Source organism: Quercus suber, unplaced genomic scaffold (genome assembly GCF_002906115.3).
Source record: "Quercus suber isolate HL8 unplaced genomic scaffold, Cork oak 2.0 scaffold_89, whole genome shotgun sequence".
NCBI lineage: Eukaryota > Viridiplantae > Streptophyta > Magnoliopsida > Fagales > Fagaceae > Quercus > Quercus suber.
The window spans coordinates 1,441,759-1,460,187 of NW_027069554.1; the positions used below are offsets into that span (position 1 = coordinate 1,441,759).

At 33.9% G+C, this 18,429-nt stretch overlaps 2 protein-coding genes and 3 non-coding genes across 5 annotated transcripts; all 5 read right to left on the bottom strand.

Moving 5' to 3' along the window:
• Positions 1–68: 68 nt before the first annotated feature.
• Positions 69–7,607, bottom strand: LOC111997263 (uncharacterized). The gene is given in 7 exon segments (XM_065774301.1): positions 69–1,234; positions 1,628–1,714; positions 1,831–1,900; positions 2,018–2,109; positions 4,328–4,448; positions 4,631–4,763; positions 7,040–7,607. Coding segments are annotated over 7 exon segments (1,074 nt in total). The 5' UTR covers positions 7,518–7,607; the 3' UTR covers positions 69–1,141.
• On the bottom strand, positions 5,271–5,401 carry LOC111997269 (small nucleolar RNA snoR86). Its single transcript, XR_002881337.1, has one exon. It is a non-coding gene; the product is annotated as a small nucleolar RNA snoR86 (small nucleolar RNA).
• LOC111997272 (small nucleolar RNA snoR86) lies at positions 5,769–5,902 on the bottom strand. The gene has a single exon (XR_002881339.1). It is a non-coding gene; the product is annotated as a small nucleolar RNA snoR86 (small nucleolar RNA).
• Positions 6,288–6,421, bottom strand: LOC111997270 (small nucleolar RNA snoR86). The gene has a single exon (XR_002881338.1). It is a non-coding gene; the product is annotated as a small nucleolar RNA snoR86 (small nucleolar RNA).
• A 5,393-nt stretch (positions 7,608–13,000) lies between the features above and the next one.
• LOC111997253 (D-3-phosphoglycerate dehydrogenase 2, chloroplastic) lies at positions 13,001–17,322 on the bottom strand. Its single transcript, XM_024029328.2, has 5 exons — positions 16,534–17,322; positions 14,849–15,225; positions 14,419–14,529; positions 14,213–14,308; positions 13,001–14,124 (listed from the first exon to the last, which is right to left on the bottom strand). The coding sequence occupies exons 1-5, from the start codon at positions 17,186–17,188 to the stop codon at positions 13,453–13,455; spliced, it is 1,911 nt and encodes a 636-aa protein (XP_023885096.1). The 5' UTR covers positions 17,189–17,322; the 3' UTR covers positions 13,001–13,452.
• Between the last annotated feature and the right edge of the window lie 1,107 nt (positions 17,323–18,429).

The following is an 18,429-nucleotide window of genomic DNA, read 5'->3' on the forward strand; positions in this document are numbered from 1 at the left end:
CTCCACTCCCTCTCTATCTGTCACGCGTGCACACACAAAAGCATAAAGGATATGTTACAAAAATAAGATTTACAGGTCAGACATAAAGAGAACGAATGATAAAAAAGCACCGAGTTCTAATCTTTAGAAAATGGAACACCACAACTAAACTATACCTTTCTCTCTGAAAATTCTTACTTGGTCTCAACCTATATTCATTTGTTACACCAAAATGAAGGTTTCCTCCCAAAAAAAAGGTAATAAATAAAGCTTGTAAATTTGTAGACAGAAATATTGGCAACCAGTAAGAAACAGGTAGAATAAAGCTTCGTCCTAACGACTCTAAAAGCCTCAACCAGGTGTGTGTTTTGACAGTAGTCCAGCCTAGTGATGTTACCTGATATAAGAGCAGCTGCAACACTTGACCTCCTCAAATGTTTGGAAGCTTTGTCATTTTGTACGCAAAATCCTGTATATAAATCACAGCATATAATTCCCAACATTCTTTGAATAGTTATGCTTTTGAGTTGCTTGAATGTTGAATGTTAAGCATCATGAATAGATCTTCGCTTTAGCCAATGAACTAAGGACTGATTGAATATGTAGCAAAAGGTTAAAAAATGTGGTGGTGCTGGCGGTGATGGCAAATGGTAAAGGTGATGTAAGGGGAAACATGATTGATGGCATGAAGTTCCTAGATATTCCACATGTTCCATGAAATGATTCTCTGGTCACCTTTGATGGCAGGTTAAGTTAAATCAGTGAACCTAATATAGAAAAAATAGATAACACTGCTAGATGTCTATTTAGATAAGCATCCCTATTGTTGATGTACACAAAAGTTAATATGTGGAAAAGCACATAAATCCCACAAAAACACAGACCAATGCACCACTTCTACAAATGACAACAGTATCTGAGCCCCCCTATTACGTAATCCAGGCTTTTAAATGTGCTGCTGACAAATGCATGTCTTGGATAAGTTATAACATGGCCAAATGGTATGTTCATGATGCCACTACGTGCATTCATTCACATGAGGAGAGATGCTAATGTGATGACTTGATTATGAAATGGATGCATGCAACAGCTGCAAGATGCATCCTATCATGTAGTAGTTGTATTTGTCGGTGCATAAAGAACAGAGTACATCCCCTTCATGCTACTGGTAATTCATAGCTGGTGGAGCTCCATTGGTGCCAGGTGCAGCCAGAGGGTAGCCAGAATCCTTCCTTTTCCCGAATGGGTTCTTCGAATATGTATATAGAAGTCAAGGAAATCACATTCTTTTACATAATATATGCAGCAGCATCAAAAAGTAACAGGCAAATGTGTAATCTACACCCGACGATAGCTTTTAAATTTTGTTACCTGTATTCTTTACTTATAAAGCTTTTAACATTAACCATATTAAGTCAAATTACCTTTCAACCACATTAACTCCATTTTTTTTTTGACCCTAACAAGCAAACCAAATATAGTAATTTAAACTTAATTTATTGAGATTCAAATCTAGTTGCCTTCATTTTTCCTTGGATCTCTCTTTGGATGAAGGCAACTAATGGAAGAAAAATGATAAAATAATTAAAAGGATGGAAAATAAAAAGGAATAAAGAAACATCAAATGCGGTAACAAGATGCTAAAAGGATATTGTATCCGCATGCCAACTGAACCAGAACTGGGGATAACAGCACCCTGCAAACTATGGTGTACATTGCTGGCACTATTTACATCCTGCATGAGTAATGTAGAACATCTTTTAAGCAAATATCATGCAACAACACAATGTGACTAAATATGGTTCTAGAAAATAACAAGAGGATCAATGCACAGAAAATAAAATTACTCACTTCAAACTCAATAAAGCAAACAGTATGTCTTTCCTGTCTCAAGACCTTCATTTGCTTAAAACCAGGTTGTCTACATGACCAAAAATAATGAAATTAAGCAGAAGATTCCAATGATTAAAATGGCATCTGTGATGTTATAGATACATTTCAACAGCTAATGGAATTGATGGGGATAAGTGATACATACGCGCTGAAAAGTCCCCTCAATTCTTCCTCATTTATGTTCTCTCCCAAATTTCCAATGAATAGGGTATTGCATGGAGGGTTATCTTTTGCATTCTGTGGGAAAAATAAGAAATTAACAAATTAAAGTAGAAAGTTTAGGCCCCCTACAATATTACTTACGACAAACAGCCAAGTAAGGAAGCTATCATCAAAAGTGAATAGATCTAATGTGTGTGTGCATGTGTGCAGGTGCAGCCTTTAAACCAACATCTAAAACATGAAACTATTAAAAAAGAAATTCACTGATAACATAACTGATTCTGCAACCAAATTCATTGAAAACTGAGTAAATGTAAATATGGCAGTTCCTTCCATTAGTTAACTTCATGAGTAGCCATTTGTTGTCTTTTTTTCTTTTTTTTGATAAGTAGCAGTCATTAGTTGTCTTGATACTAAATTAGTTTGGTTTTGTTTCCCTTCTAACATATAGCTGCAGATTTTGTTTTCCACACGCACGTGCACATAACATACAACTCTCATTGTATGAAACTCAAACTCTGAAAAATCCATGTTTTTTATATTCAAAAGTATGATACAACATATTATACTTCTCACGAGAGAAAAAATGGTTTCTGAATAGTTTCTATATATACTTGTATAAAAATACTTCAATTTGACCAAATTTGTTAATACTTTTCTTGCACTATAATCATTTATTATGTCAGCATCTATTACAAAGCTAAAAAATTTAAAATCCATGTATTGCTATTTATATTAAACATCAACATTTTCATATTTTTATTTATATACTTGATTATTTTATTTTATTTTTTTTCTCTTTGGTCTACTAAGGTTTTTTTTGGCTACAATTTAAATGAGTTAGATCCCATTATCAAACATATATATTGAAGTATGCATGCATTGATGCACATGTTGATAGATAGATGGCAAGTTAAAAAATTCCCCTGGGTCTTTTTTTTGGGATAGATTCATGCATTAGGTTTTCAACCCTTGTCCTTGCCCTCTATCTCATTATTGTGGAGGAGAAAGTGCCATTTGAGCTAGAGCTCATTTGTCAGTTACACCACTTAAAGATACACATATTAGATTTTTCAATCAGAGAAAATCAAAATAATTTAAACTATGAATGTATGGAAAAACTATTAATATATGGCGAATAAGATCTAGCTAAACTGGAACCTCCTCCACCACCCAGCACAAAAGGAGATTATTTTACCCAACACATGCCCGCAGGGGTGCCCATGCCATGCCCATGAAGTGGCCTTGGCTGCCTGCTGCAGGCATGGCATCACTTGCTGCATTATATGGATGCACGTGTGACCAGCCATGGGCTGCTGATCAGGCTTGTATGGTTTAGGTTAAAGGGGATAAATAAGTAAATCAAGTGCCTCGATAGATTGTCATCTCCTTTTTCTCACAGCCATCACAAAATGCTTCACCTAGAGAGAGCCTCTAGCCAACCTCAACAACCAGCAAACCACTCTCAAACCCAACATCACCTATGAGAGATCCTAGCAACTATAGTTTACGCCTGTGATTTAAACACAAACTAATTATTCATTAGTAGAACCATAAAATGCTGGAGTAATACCAATGAATCATCACATATAACACACAACTTAAGCAACAACTAAGACGGTGGAACTTAAAATCTAAAATTGCATCCATGATTTTACAATCACTTCAATAAGATACCAAGAAAGAAATCAAAGGTCAAGGTAGCAATTCAGTTGATCTTCTAAATCAAAGATAAGCCGTAATAACCAATAACCCTGTCAGTGCCATATAGCTCCAGTCACCTTTTCCCCCCAGAAAAAATTTAGATACTCCCTAGAGTAACGCCTCCTTTTGGTAACCCCTAAGATTCAAAGTCACTACCTTTAAAATTTTTTCCTACAGCCAGATGAACTTCATTCCAAGTGACATTTTCTAACTTATGTTTACTTCAGAATGTCTTGCAAGTCTATGGTTTAAAGACTAATCATGTACAGAAGGAACACAACGTTTCAGTCAAGACACAAGCAAACAATCACAACATATATGTTCAATGATTATTGACACTAAGTTCAGATATATCAGTATATTGCTAAGCATCAAGAGCACCCACAACAACTTATCAAATATCTGTACTGTAAAAACTCATCAAATTACAACCTGAAATGATTGTGTTGTGAGATACATATAGCAAGTTGAGGGCATCGATCATACATAAATAGGGTATACGGAGAATAATTAGTTTACAAAAAATACTTCAAAACAGCAACTTCTCAAACTGAGGTGCAATGACAGAAACCAGGCACATAGGCATTACCTGAACAGGTACATAACTACTAGGTGCTGGCACAGGAGCAGGAGCAGGCATTGGTACTGGAGGAACAGGGTAGCCTCCATACGGATCATATGGAGGAGGAGGAGGTGGTGGAGCCATATACCTATGCCATAGGAGCAACATCAAGATGAGATCAAAAGAAGTAATATAAAAATTCTCAATGTAGCTTAAACCGCATGTACAACTAGACTCTTCTCTAGAGTATATAACTTCCCTATGTCATTAAATCTTTAGATACCTGATTCTAAAGAATATACAGAAGAGGAAGAAATGATTTTTTCTTACCCATGTGGCCCCCAAACATGTGCTGGAGGAGGAGGATGGAAAGGAGATGGACTTGTATATCCAGTGTGTGTATAATCACCCCCGGTTCGCAAGCGTTTACTTTGATCATATGGGCTTGAATCCGCAACTATTCCTACATAACAGTTCAGATTAGCATAGGCCATCACAATAAATGAAGAAGCAAACTCTCAGCAGCCATTCCAAAACAAATTGAACCGTTCAAACCCATTGATAGTCACAAGCAAGCTATTCAAGCAATGCTAATACTTTATTTTATTTTCTTATTTCCTTTCTTCTTTCTCTCTTTTTTCTTTTCCAACTGATGCCAAAATAGCACACTAGTGATTCAACTCAACTCTTTTTCTAGATGCAAACGTGACACACTTCAAGAGGTCCTAATCACTGGAACATAATGTAGAAATTTTATTCAGCTGCCACAAACAAGTCACAACCTATCATTAATCTTTACAGCTCTGTTCTAAAGGGATAAGTAAAGAAACCCTCTTTAAAAATTAGCCCTTTCAAATAATATCATTAATCTTCCATACCAAAAAAAATAGTTAATGCAATTTTCCCAGAGATGGTGTCGCAACCAAAAATGATAATACATTGAAAATGGACACATCACCCTATCCTGTTGATTGTCGCGATTTGTTCGAAGCCATAATCAAAACGAGGAGGAATTTGATAGGCAGGCAGAGTCGCGAAGGAAATTTATATTGCCAACTTTCAATGCAATTTGCGTCACTTTTATTATAGACACCCTTGCTCTGCGAGTTGGCTTTTTATATTTTTTTTTAAAAAAAAAATTTCTCACATTTATCTCTCAAAAAATTTTGAAACATAAACCAAAAACAAAACAAAAAGAACAAAACTCTACTCATATTTGATAGAAACCTAGGCCATTGGAAACCAAAGATTTCGAGCAGTGCCACAAACAAGTCACAACCTATCATTAATCTTTACAGAACTATTCTAAAGGAATAAGTAAAGAAACCCTCCTTAAGAATTAGCCCTTTCAAATAATATCATTAATCTTCCATACCAAGAAAAAATAGTTAATGCAATTTTCCCAGAGATGGTGTTGCAACCAAAAAAGATAATACATTGAAAATGGACACATCACCTCATCCTGTCGATTGTCGCGATTTTTTGTTCGAAGCCATTATCAAAACGAGGAGGAATTTGATAGGCAGGCAGACTCGCGAAGAAAATTTATATTGCCAACTTTCAATGCAATTTGCGTCACATTTATTATAGACACCCTTGCCTTGCGAGTTGGCTTTTTATATTTTTTTAAAAATTTCCTCTTTTTTTTTTTTTTTTTTTTTCTCACATTTATCTCTCAAAAAATTTTGAAACATAAACCAAAAACAAAACAAAAAGAACAAAACTCTACTCGTATTTGATAGAAACCTAGGCCATTGGAAACCAAAGATTTCGAGCAGTGCCACAAACAAGTCACAACCTATCATTAATCTTTACAGAACTATTCTAAAGGAATAAGTAAAGAAACCCTTTAAGAATTAGCCCTTTCAAATAATATCATTAATCTTCCAATACCAAGAAAAAATAGTTAATGCAATTTTCCCAGAGATGGTGTTGCAACCAAAAAAAGATAATACATTGAAAATGGACACATCACCCCATCCTGTCGATTGTCGCGATTGTTTGTTCGAAGCCATAATCAAAACAAGGAGGAATTTGATAGGCAGGCAGAGTCGCGAAGAAAATTTATATTGCCAACTTTCAATGCAATTTGCGTCACTTTTATTATAGACACCCTTGCCTTGCGAGTTGGCTTTTTATTTTTATTTTTTTAAATTTCCTTTTTTTTTCTCTCACATTTATCTCTCAAAAAAATTTTGAAACATAAACCAAAAACAAAAAAAACAAAAAAAGAATGAAACTCTACTCGTATTTGATAGAAACCTAGGCCATTGGAAACCATAGATTTCGAGTACGAGATGCAAAAGTGTTTTTTCCTCACACACACACACACACTATTTTGACTTTACCAGCTTCTAATCAAAACTCCTACACACACACTTTCGAATTTCGATTTTACTGGTTCCAAGAAAAAATTCCTACACACAATCACTCACTCACACACACACACACACACAAATTTGATATTACTAGTTTCCAATCAAAATTCCTAAACTCACTCACTCACTCACACACACAAAACTTCGATTATATTAGTTTCCAATCAAAATTCCTACACACACAAATTCGATTCTACTAGTTTCCAATCAAAATTCCTACACACACATATATATGTAAAGATCCAACAAATCTTATACTCTCTATCCTCTAATCTAAGCTAATTTCACATATAACTGCAATAAAATAAAAGGCAAAAAATTAAGAAAAATCAAAGCGAGTTTGAGTTTCAATTTTCACCACCTCTTTTCACAAACAGATTCTTCTTCGCCATCTCCGTGTGCAACACCGACAAGCTGAGGCGTAGTTTTTGGTAGAGGATGTGGTTTTTTTTTTAAAAAAATCAATCAAAAACCATAATTCAATTCAAAATCCAAAAATTAAATTGAGATCAAACGGTCCAGACCTGAAGAGCATCTTTGGCGGCGAGAGCGAACTGAGCGTTGGAGAAGAGAGCGAATCCCATAGGCTTCTCGCCTTTGAAGTTAACCTGAGAAGCTTCGTAGCCAGGTAGCCATCGCAGAAGGTTTTGCAGCTCCCTCTCCTTCACGTCTTCGGGCAATCCCGTTATGAAGATCGTGCGGACCTCGTCGGAGGGAGCGATTGGCGGAGCGTGCGGAGGAGGAGCGGCGGTGGCCACCGCTGGAGGAGGCGGAGGAGGAACTGCGGCGGCTGCCGGAGGCCATTGCTGGTGGTACGGATGGATGCCTGCACCTGCCATCTAGAAAGATCGCTAGATTTGGTTGCGAAAGTAAGATGAGGAGAGTATCAAATGCCCTACTATACAGACAACCAGAGATAACAGATTTTTATTTATACAGCAAATAAAAACAACCTCTATTAGTTTTTCCCTCGGTTTATTTATTTATTTTTTATTTATTTATTTATTTTTATTTATTTATTTATTTTTATGGATTTATTATTATTTATGATTTTTTTTTCTCTTTGAATTTTATTTTATATAAGTAATTATTAGGTGTTTCGGACTATTAATTTAGTTTTTATTGACAAATTTAAAAGTGTAATTTGTATTTTTGTCTAAATAAAATCAAATTTATGGAATTTGTTACGTAATTGCTTCAAATTTTTTTAACTTATTACACACTTATTTTTATTTTAAAAATAATAAATTACTAAAAAAATTAACAACTTAAAACATTAGAAGGTAATTTTTTTTTTCTTATTTTTAGGTAACTTTTTTTTTTCTTTTGACTGAGCATGGGGCAATTAATTGTAGGTGAATAAGTTGTTTTTCAAGTTGCTGAAAGTTTTTAAGTTTGAATATCCTCATCCCGCTTACCATAAGCCAAAAAGAAAAAGAAAAAGAAAATCAAAATTTTCAACACCGAAATTTCATTTATGATTCACAAGGAAAGATTTTTGGTAGCTAGATATAGATTACGGTATAACTTATACAAATTAATGTTATATATTTTGGTTAATTAATATATATTCAAAAAATGTTCAATGGTAATGCTAATTTTTTTTTTTTTAAAACTAGATCATTTACAATTTTAAAATTATATCGGGCATGGAATTTCGAAGTTTAATCTAAAAATAAGAATAAAATATGGATTTTTATATAATTATATCCCCATAACTAATTGCTTTACACAAACATTTTGGAAGAAGAATTAATTATTACATCAGTAAATTCTTTTTCTAACTTACTAAATTGATAACATGATACCAATTTTCTACCCATTACTGTTGCTCTCGGATCATTAACAAGGCCGAAAGGTTAATTTAGACTTATTGTTCCATGAGAAATAGCTAAGGGGTAAATATATTAATATTCATGATCAATTGTTTCCAAGTTCCAACTATGGGATATTCAAGGGGTTAGGAAGAATCATGCTCCCTCGTTGTATAAATTTTTTATAATTAATAGTTATGATGGAAAAGAGAAATTTAAGTCTTAGATTTTTTTTTTTTTTTTTGTTGATACAAAATAGAAATTATTCTCTAGCAGTGTAGCATAATCTAAGTGTATATGTATACGAAATTCTTTTCTGAAGACTTGAACCTCGATTCTTACCCTCCCCACAAAAACTTTATACTTGTAGAGCGATCATGACGCCAATTGTTTCTATTAAAAACACTAAGATGTGTCAATTGAGCTCTTCATATATAAATTTTGGTTTCATATTTTGTCATATTACAACGAGTTTCAAATTTTCAATTTAGAGTGGGAGAGTTGCTAAGAAGGAAGTAAAATACATGATGAGACTTGCAACGGGTGATCATGATCTTGGTTTGGTTTGTAAATGTTGTTGTGCAAATTGAAGATTCCTCTCCTCCTTCAATCCCTCCCTTCCTCTTGTTGAACTTGAACCTCCAACATTCTATCTCTCTCCCACTTCATAAGATTTTATATCTAAATCTAAAAGGACTCATTTGTATATTGTAGATGAACTCTTTGTGGTACATCGTTCGTCCATAGTGTAGTTCCGGTATAGTATTCTTGATTGTATTTATTACGGACAATGTATTTTCAATGCAAAAAGAAAAATTTGCAAGGTAACCCAAAAAACAAAAACAGAAAAGTATATTAATGATCTATAACACATACATCAAATGCAAAGTCATATATATGTATCTTTCACCAAATTAAAGCAAAACCAAAAAGCAATTAAAGAAACATATCATTCCAGGATCGACGTATAAAATTCAAAATATTAACTGGTATACGAATAGTTGTTCCAAATTGTAGCAGGAATAGTAATATATTTCTCTACCCAAACGGAAAATAATACATTTGTAATTAAAAAAAATTAATAAGAGGAATATACTTTCTTAATTACCAAGGAGTATATTGCTTGGTAGTAAAAAAATAAAAAATGTAATATATAAAAGGTGTGTATAATACGCCAAAAGTCTTTTAGTTCAGTGGTTTTGCCTTTCTATTCTATTAGAACAACTAAGATTTAAATCCCCCAATTTATAATAACAATTGAATTATCTCAAAGAAAATATGTAATAGTTAGGACATAAGTGGTAACATTACATCTTGTCTCTGCTCGTGTATTTGTGTCAAAACTAAGGAGGGAGGTGTTCATTTATGACTTTGGTGACAACTTAATTAGGAGAATGAGACAATGAGTAAATAATTACCATTTCGGTGGAGACTTATAGGTATTGCTAAAAAACACAATCATCACAATCAGAAAGTATCATTATCATCATTAGTTTTAATCTTTCCTTTTTTTTTTTTTAATAACTCAAAATTAGATTTTCATTCAACAATCTAAGATACACCAGCCAGCAATTGGAAGATTAGGGTGATCATTAGTTTTTATGTTATGTTGATTTTTATTGTTATTTTGTTTATGTTTATGTATATTGTTATTGGTATCACTATACCCCCTAAAAAGCACTAATTAGTGATATATATCATTCAAAACAACAAATCTAACCATAAGAGAAATCCTTATCTCAACAAATAAAATATTTTCGTCAACTAGATTTTTCCAAATGTAAGTAGAAGAAGCGAATTCAACTTAATTCCTAGAAAGGTAATAAAAAATAAAATAAAATAAAAATTTCAAGGGTGAGGGTATTCATGGGCAGCTTATTGTTTTTGATTATAAAGATTTGCCCACCATGGATTATCCTCTTTGTTGGGGGCTTTAGGTAACGCATGGGGCTATCATGCCTTCTAGAAGACTATAAATCAAAAGGAACCGATCCCAGAGTACTACTAATTGAGTTAAGGAATAAAATTCAACCCATATCTATTGTTTTATAGAATGTTCTGCAAAGCCCTTTTTATTTACTTTTTTCATTTGTTTTTTTTGAGATGGAAATTGAAGATTGTAAGTGGGTGCAAGGTGGAGCATTCTCATTGTTAGGAGCTTTGGAAATTCCATGGAATTTTTGTGTGTTTTTGGAAGATTGTAAATCACAAAGAAACGATCTTAAAATACTACTAATTGAGCTGAGGAATCAAACTCAAGCCATATCAATTGTTTTATAGAACATTCTGCAAACCCTTTTTTATTTTGCTTTTATTTTTATTTGGTTTTTTGAGATAGAAATTGAATTTGAGATTATTAGTGGATGCAGGGTGTTAGAAGATGATGATTGCTAGTGCATCAAGGTCCATCAGCAATTATCTTGAATCAAAGCATTTTGTTAGAACCCTAATAAAAGGCTTAAAAACCCTGAGTGCATCCATAATCATACATGCCAATTGGAGAGCAGTAAGAGGAGATCATATTTTTCATGGTATTTGGCTAAAATAAAATCTCTAAAATATCCCATAACTACAATCATGCATTTTATGTCCATCCACTTTCATGCCTGATGCATTTTGCTATGAAAATAGAAGCAATTTGAAGAAAACACAAACAGAAACTAAGGCGAGAAAGAGAAAGAAAATGCAGCATAAAATGGGAAAATATCAGAGAAAAAATTGAAAGCAATTCCTGAATGAAAAGTAATTGAATTGGATAGATTAAATTGTTCCACAATTACAAAATATATATACAAAATAAGACGGTTATTCTATTAGTTAGAAAATTAACAAATCCCACCATTCCTGTCAGCCATAATAGACAGACACGTGGTTCATTATCCACTAAATATGTCTAATTAAACGTCATCGTATAGTTGAAGGCTGACCTTTTTCTTTTTTCTTTTTTTATATTTATTTTTTAATGTGATAATATTTTTTATAAGTTGCTGATGTTGATTTTTTTTTTTTTTTTTTTTTTTTTTTTGAGAAGGTGCTGATGTTGATTTGATTTGGTTCCTTTGAAACGCTATTGTTTTGGGCTTGTACTGTTTAACACGCTGGATGCATTAATGTCACTTTGAATCTAATTATTCAATTTTATTTGAAATAACATTTCAATGGGTATTGCTTAAAAACACAATCACAATTACGAAATATCATTATCATCATTAGTATTAATCTTCTTTCTTTTTTTTTTTTCTTTCTTTTTTTAATAAGCTCAAAATAATATTTTCATTCAACAATCAAAGATACATCAACCAACAATTGAAAGTTTAGGGCAATTATTAGTTTTTATGCCTTTAATAGGGTTATCCCAAATGCTTTGCATTCAAGTTTATTGCTGATGGACCNGTTTCAAAGTTTAGTTGTAAACATTTATGTTAAAGTAGATGAATATGTAAAGACAAATGTAACCAAAAATGAATGTGCAAAGTCAGTATATTTATATTTTTAATATTGTAAAAAAATTGGAAAAAAAGAAGAAAAAAGAATGATTATGTGACCAATGAAGTGGCACAACTAGAGTTTTGCAACATTAATTACCATGCTTCCATTTTATATAGTATATAGATAAAGATATGAAAATGAATATAAGGAATATAACTTTATGATTATAGCATTGCTTTTTTTTTTTAGTAAAGTAAGGAATATAATTTTTTTTACCTCAATTTACCACTTACTAAAATGACAAATTGTGATAGGGGTAACATCATTTTATTTCCTTCTAAAAAGTTAATGGTTCATGTCGAGGACCGAACAGTTACACTGATCTTGTTCTAAGGATTTTTTTTTTTACTTCTAATGTGTGTCAAGGATTCTTAGAGCACTTGATTAATTCCTTTAGATTGTTAGGTACCCAAATCCCAAATACATTATATAATTACTTGGATGAATACCTTAAGGGTGACCCAAGGTGTTGGTTAGCTACCTTGGAGACTTGAATTCAAGACCTTTATAAATCATATAAGGCTTAAAAACACATCAAACAATAAAATAGGAAGACCCATAAAACATAACATTTACAACAAATATGTAGCTATGTACCTTGTCTCTTTATTTTGTACAAATATCAACCTAACATGAAACTTTAGTACTAGGCTACTAGCAATATATATATATATATATATATGTGCTCTTTGTGGTTGAAAATTTGATACATTTACCCCTGAGCTGAATAGCAGCAATAATTTCAGAAAAAACCTAGAACTGGATTTATCCTTATCAGATTACAGATGACAGTGAATTATCGGCCCCTTTTTAAAAAAGGTTAGAATGTATAGCCCTTTCACTCTGACTTTTGACTCGCAATACGATTATTTCTAGAAGCCAACCTTAAGCTACGGCGACTAGTTAGATTTTGTGTGTAATTGTAAGTTGCTAGTTACAGTTAACCATCTGCAAGATGAGTGCCAAAAAAGAAAGAAAAAGAAGAGAAAGGGAGAAGGGATGGGGGGCAATGAGAGAGGTGCAGCTATAATTTTGTTCATAAGCATTGTAAAGCATGGTTACTAGATTAAAAACATAAGGAGAATTACAGATGGGAACCTCTCCATCCACAACAAGGAAGCTCATCCAGTTTCTGAACACAACTAGAATTACACACCCCCAGCAAAATCATTCCTACAACCCCCAGCAAGAATGAGGAGTACAAAAACAACAACAAAGAAACGTCCCCATATCGCTACTAGTAATAACAAACACCCTTGTCTTCTAGTCTTGCTGGGTGACATAATATTATACAATCTAAGACTAAACCCAAATTCACAATCTTGGATGGACAATGCTGAATGCTTTATTTGTTAAGCAGCCAGCTTTTATTCTCATCTCACCAATGTAAAACCTCTTTGGGAGTCCCTGAAGAAGACATCACTCCAACCAGAGAATCTCTTCTCTATCTAAGCATCATTACTAATATCATTTATAGTTTGAGGAACACGAACTCTTCAATAGCAGGAATCTCCCCTATTTTTTTGAGGGCCTCTTTATCTGGTTTTTCATCCACACCAATTGCCATAATAGCCTTTTTCCTCCGGACTGTCCTTCCCACGCTCATAAAGCTCACATTCACATTATGCTCACCTAGTATGTTTCCAACCTGGCCAATCATGCCAGGTTGATCCACCTGCCTGCATAAAATGAGGTTTCCTTCCAGGCTGACATCCACAGCAAAGGATCCTACACTTGTCAAGTGGGGTGTTCCATATTTCACTTTTCCCTCAATGCTTATATCTCCATTATCTGAAATACCACTTGCAAATTTAGACTCCACATTGGATATTTGCACCTGAATTGAATCAATAGGGAATTCAGGAGATGAGTCAACAACTATCCTTTCCTCACTTATGCGGAGGCCTTTCTCTTTGGCAGTAAAATCTGCATTGACCAAGTTAACAAAGGAGGATGATATTGGTTCAATTATGCCTTTTGTGATCATAGCCCGGAGAAGTCTTGTGTCCAGGTCATCAGGATCACGAGCAGATTTATAGACCACCTTTACAGATTTGATTCCACTCCCTCCAGCCACTAACTGTACAGCTAGCCTACCAAGTTTCTCAGCTAGCGCTACATAAGGTGACAACTCTGACAGAACCTGAGAATGTAATATATTTAAGCTACCTTCCTTTGTGGGATACAATAATTTATTTGATCATGGAGACAATGTATAGATGATTGTTTACCTCAGGAGGGACCATGGGAGCATTTACAGCGGTAGCAGAAAGTTCCCCTTTCAATGCTCCCACTACAGCCTCTGCTATTTCAATAGCTACACCTTCCTGAATAATTGATGCAGACGGTTTAATGTATTGATGAATATTAGGTATTTAAGAAAGCAAGAATCAAAAGGGTATGTGGATCATGAAGAAATAAAGTAAAAATAACATGCCTGTGCTTCCTTCGTGCTAGCTCCAAGGTGAGGTGTGACAGTGACATTCTCATGCTGCACTAACCTGCTATCCTTGGGTGGGGGCTCCTTTGTGAATACATCAAGTGCAGCCTGTTCCAAACCATTATAAAACTCAATATTTGATGCATACATCAAACAGACACCCAAAAACTTCACAAGTACCAATCTGTATATCCCTTGAATGTTGACATCCACAATAATGATCAAGAACTTAGATGAGGCAATACAGCAACCCCATTGTCCCTTTAGGAAAGTTTAGTAATTGAAAGAACATAGTGGTTGATGAGTACGACAAGCCTTGAGACAACATGATATTTGTACCTTGAACTTATGGCAGAGATACAGATTATGCTACTTTAAATTTAGAATGAGTGATTAAGTCTCCTTGATATGAATTGAACAAGCATACCTGAGCAACAATGCCACTATCAAGGGCTTTCACTAATGCATCTTCATCAATAACTCCACCTCTAGCAACATTAACGATGCGGACGCCCTTCTTCATCTTTGCAAATGTTTCATCATTGAATACCTTTGAAGTAGCAGGAGTGAGTGGCATATGGAGAGAAATGAAATCCGCGGTGCCAATGGCCTGATCAAAAGACACCAAATCCACACCTAGAGCGCGTGCTCTGTCAGCTGGGGCATATGGATCATGTGCAATAACATTCATACCCAAACCTTTAGCACGCCTTGCAACTTCAGATCCAACTTTTCCAAATCCCATTACAGCTAATGTCTTTCCAACTAGAGACACCCCAACATACTTGTTTCTTTGCCATTTTCCTGTTAAATCAAATTGCATCTAAGCCTTATGCTCATATTTTTTAACTCGAGGCAATAGCTAGCAATACAACATCAAAAGGAAATGGTAATGCATACTAGACTTATTAAGCACCACTTAAAATTCATATTACAGGAACAACCATATCTTATGTATCTCAAATTCTCAGTTAAAACCATAAAGAATTCTATAAAAAGCCATAAATTCTCAGTCAAATTCTTTATCTTGACTATCAAATATGATTTTTTTTTTTTACAGAATTATGTTTTGATTTTTTATAACAACTAAGTGGTTTCTGAAGTACAATTCCATTGTTTATGCATAATTTCTTAATGGAAAATTATAAAGAACCTTGTACTTTTCTTTGATATAAAAATAAATCCACCGTTGCATATATTCTGAGTGATGGGGCCAGAATAAGATACCCAATCTTTTTTTTTTTTTTTCAATAGTTGGATTTGAAAGTATATAATACCAAAACATGAGCTCCCTTGTCATAAACCTAAACTACAAATTTTTATATATCTAGTTCAATTTTATATTATAATTTCAAAAGCTGTTACCATGTTTTGCATGTGAGTCCACATATTTGTGTGGTGGTCCAAAAAAGCATCCAATTAGTGACCAATTCTACTCTAGAAAGTGACGGACAAGAAAATTCATGGCACCAACTACCAATATTAAAGAGACTTGAAAAGTACGAAAGCGGAAATTCGACCCAGCAAGTTGTGGTACTGTACTAGCCAATCCTTCAAACACAGACTAGTCTTTTACCACATGTATATAGTTCGGATTCCAGATCCATTCTATCACAGATACAAACATAGACATTTTACCTCGTGGATATTGAAAATGATGTACCTCAATTATTCAGATCAATTATTGGTAAATTCAATTTTGGTCCTTTTAATTTTAAAACTTAAAACTTGGTCCCTGAAATTTGGAATAAATTCAATTTTGGTCCTTTACTTAAATATGTTTGATTAGACGCTAGTCATATGAACTAAAAATGGAACTTTTACCAAACTTTCATAAACCAAATTACCAAAAGCGTAACTTACCCAAAATAAAATCATACGATACTCAGAATATTAAAATATCATTTATAATTACAGACTTTAGATTCTAAGTTCTTATCAACAGATCTGAGACAATTGATAAAAAAAAAAGACCAACACAGTAAATGATTCAAAGCTCCAATTTTAAACCTCAAAAGTATGATCCAAAAAGCAAGAATTAAAAGACACCACTTATCTTATCAAAAGGCAACTTAAAAAGTTTAAGTTGTTAAGAAATGATGAATAACGTACCAGCTTTGATGGACGCATCAGCTTGTGCAACATTCCGTGCCATAGCGGCGAGCAAAGCGATGCCATGCTCAGCCGCAGCCACGGTGTTGGCAGTGGGGGCATTAACCACGAGACAGCCGAATTCCGTGGCGGCCTGCAGATCCACATTGTCAATACCAACACCTGCACGTCCCACCACCTTCAACCGCCCATTCGACGCCTCAAAAACCTGTCTAGTCACCTTCGTACCACTCCTCACGATCAACGCGTCACATGAAGAGATCTTGGAGCAGAGCTGATCAGGAGAGAGATCATACAAACATTCAACGTGGCCAAACTCACGTAAAACTTCGAGACCCTTTTCTCCAAGTTTCTCGGAGACCAATATTGTTGGTTTTGTCAAAGGGGGACCAAGATCTTGGGAGTAGTTCGAGGGGGCCGAGGTTGTTTCGGGAGACGTGTCTGTTTTGAGAACAACGTTGGTGACAGCAGAGGATTTGGAACGAGGATGAGAATTATTACGAGGTGGGTTTGATGAGAGTTTTAAGGAGATGGGTGTGGAGGTTGTGCTGTGGAGGAAGGAAAGAAGGGAAGATGGTTTTTTTGGTGAGTGTGGAGTAGGAGAGGAGGTGAGGGGAGAAGAGAAAATGGGTTTGAGAGAAGAAGAGGAAGCCATGGAAATTTGCTTTTGGCTCTTTGCTTTGTTCTCTCTCTCTCTCTCTGTGTTTGTGTTGTATGTGTGTTAGTGACAAAGGGAAAGAGATTCTACTGTCTGAAAGGGCCTTCGGATCTTATAATAGGAATATAGGATTTGACTGGCAATTTTGGATAGTTTTATTTGCAGTCACAAATAATTGAAAAAGAGGAGCTTTGTTTCTCAAAAAAAGAGAAAAAGTAAAAAGAAGAAGAGTTTTAACTAACTGAGTAAAGTTTTGTTTAGTTTAGTTTAGTTTAGTTTAACTAACCGAGTAATAACTCTCTCTCTCTCTTTCTCTCTCTCTATATATATATATATATATATATTTTTTTTTTTTACTTATCAATAATCATTTACCTACCAAATTATCATATTAACTGTTTGTAAAAAAATGTTGTTAAATAATTGTAACTTTAGCATTTTTCCTAACTAGAATTAGATAGTGAGTAATATTAGGGAAACAACACATCTCAACATTTCTTTCCAAAACTGTTAACATTGTTAACATCGTTTTTATATGAGTGAGTCTATCACTAATATCATTTTTATGACGCATCAATGTCAATCATAATGAAAATAATTGTATCTTTTTTTTAGAAATAGTTTCAATTTATAGTGTCCACTTCGAGTAATTACTCTTTGTCATCAGATTATGACACCAATTGATTTTTTAGTATAAGTAAAAATCGAACCCTAAATCTTTTACTTAACGACAAGTGACTCTAATTCTGGTATCCTAGACTGATTGATAAATAATTTGTGAAGTGCGCATTATTACCTAGGAAACTTTTATGGTTGTGTTTAACTTTAAGCTTTAGCACCAATGTTATTGTATCACTATTTTTTGTTATTATTATTTTGAGTAAAGATGCAGGTATCATTATTAAGAGGCCATAGATGTGACGACTGAGTAGCCATCATGAATTTGCATTTTGGGGATGCAAAATTATGCACCTGCCATGATAACATGTAAGGAAATAAAGCAAATAAAAGGAATAATAAAAGAAAAAAGGAATGGGACAAACCATATCAAACTACAATATTAATTCTTAACATAATAATCTATTTATTTTCTTTGACTTGAGGTACAAAGGCAGTAACGAGTCTCGCACGTTTTCTAGCTTTGACAAGGAGCCTAATCTTTAAATTCTTTGCTTGATTGAAAATTGGGTTGAAAAAAATTTCTCATATCTTATCAATAACTTATTCAATTGGTATTT

Coding starts and splice junctions, on each gene's coding strand:
- LOC111997253 (XM_024029328.2), bottom strand. CDS start 17,188: ATGGCTTCCTCTTCTTCTCTCAAACCCATTTTCTCTTCTCCCCTCACC. Junction 14,309..14,418: donor CTAGCACGAAGGAAGCACAG/GCATGTTATTTT, acceptor TCAATTATTCAG/GAAGGTGTAGCTATTGAAAT. Junction 14,125..14,212: donor CTCCCATGGTCCCTCCTGAG/GTAAACAATCAT, acceptor TTACATTCTCAG/GTTCTGTCAGAGTTGTCACC.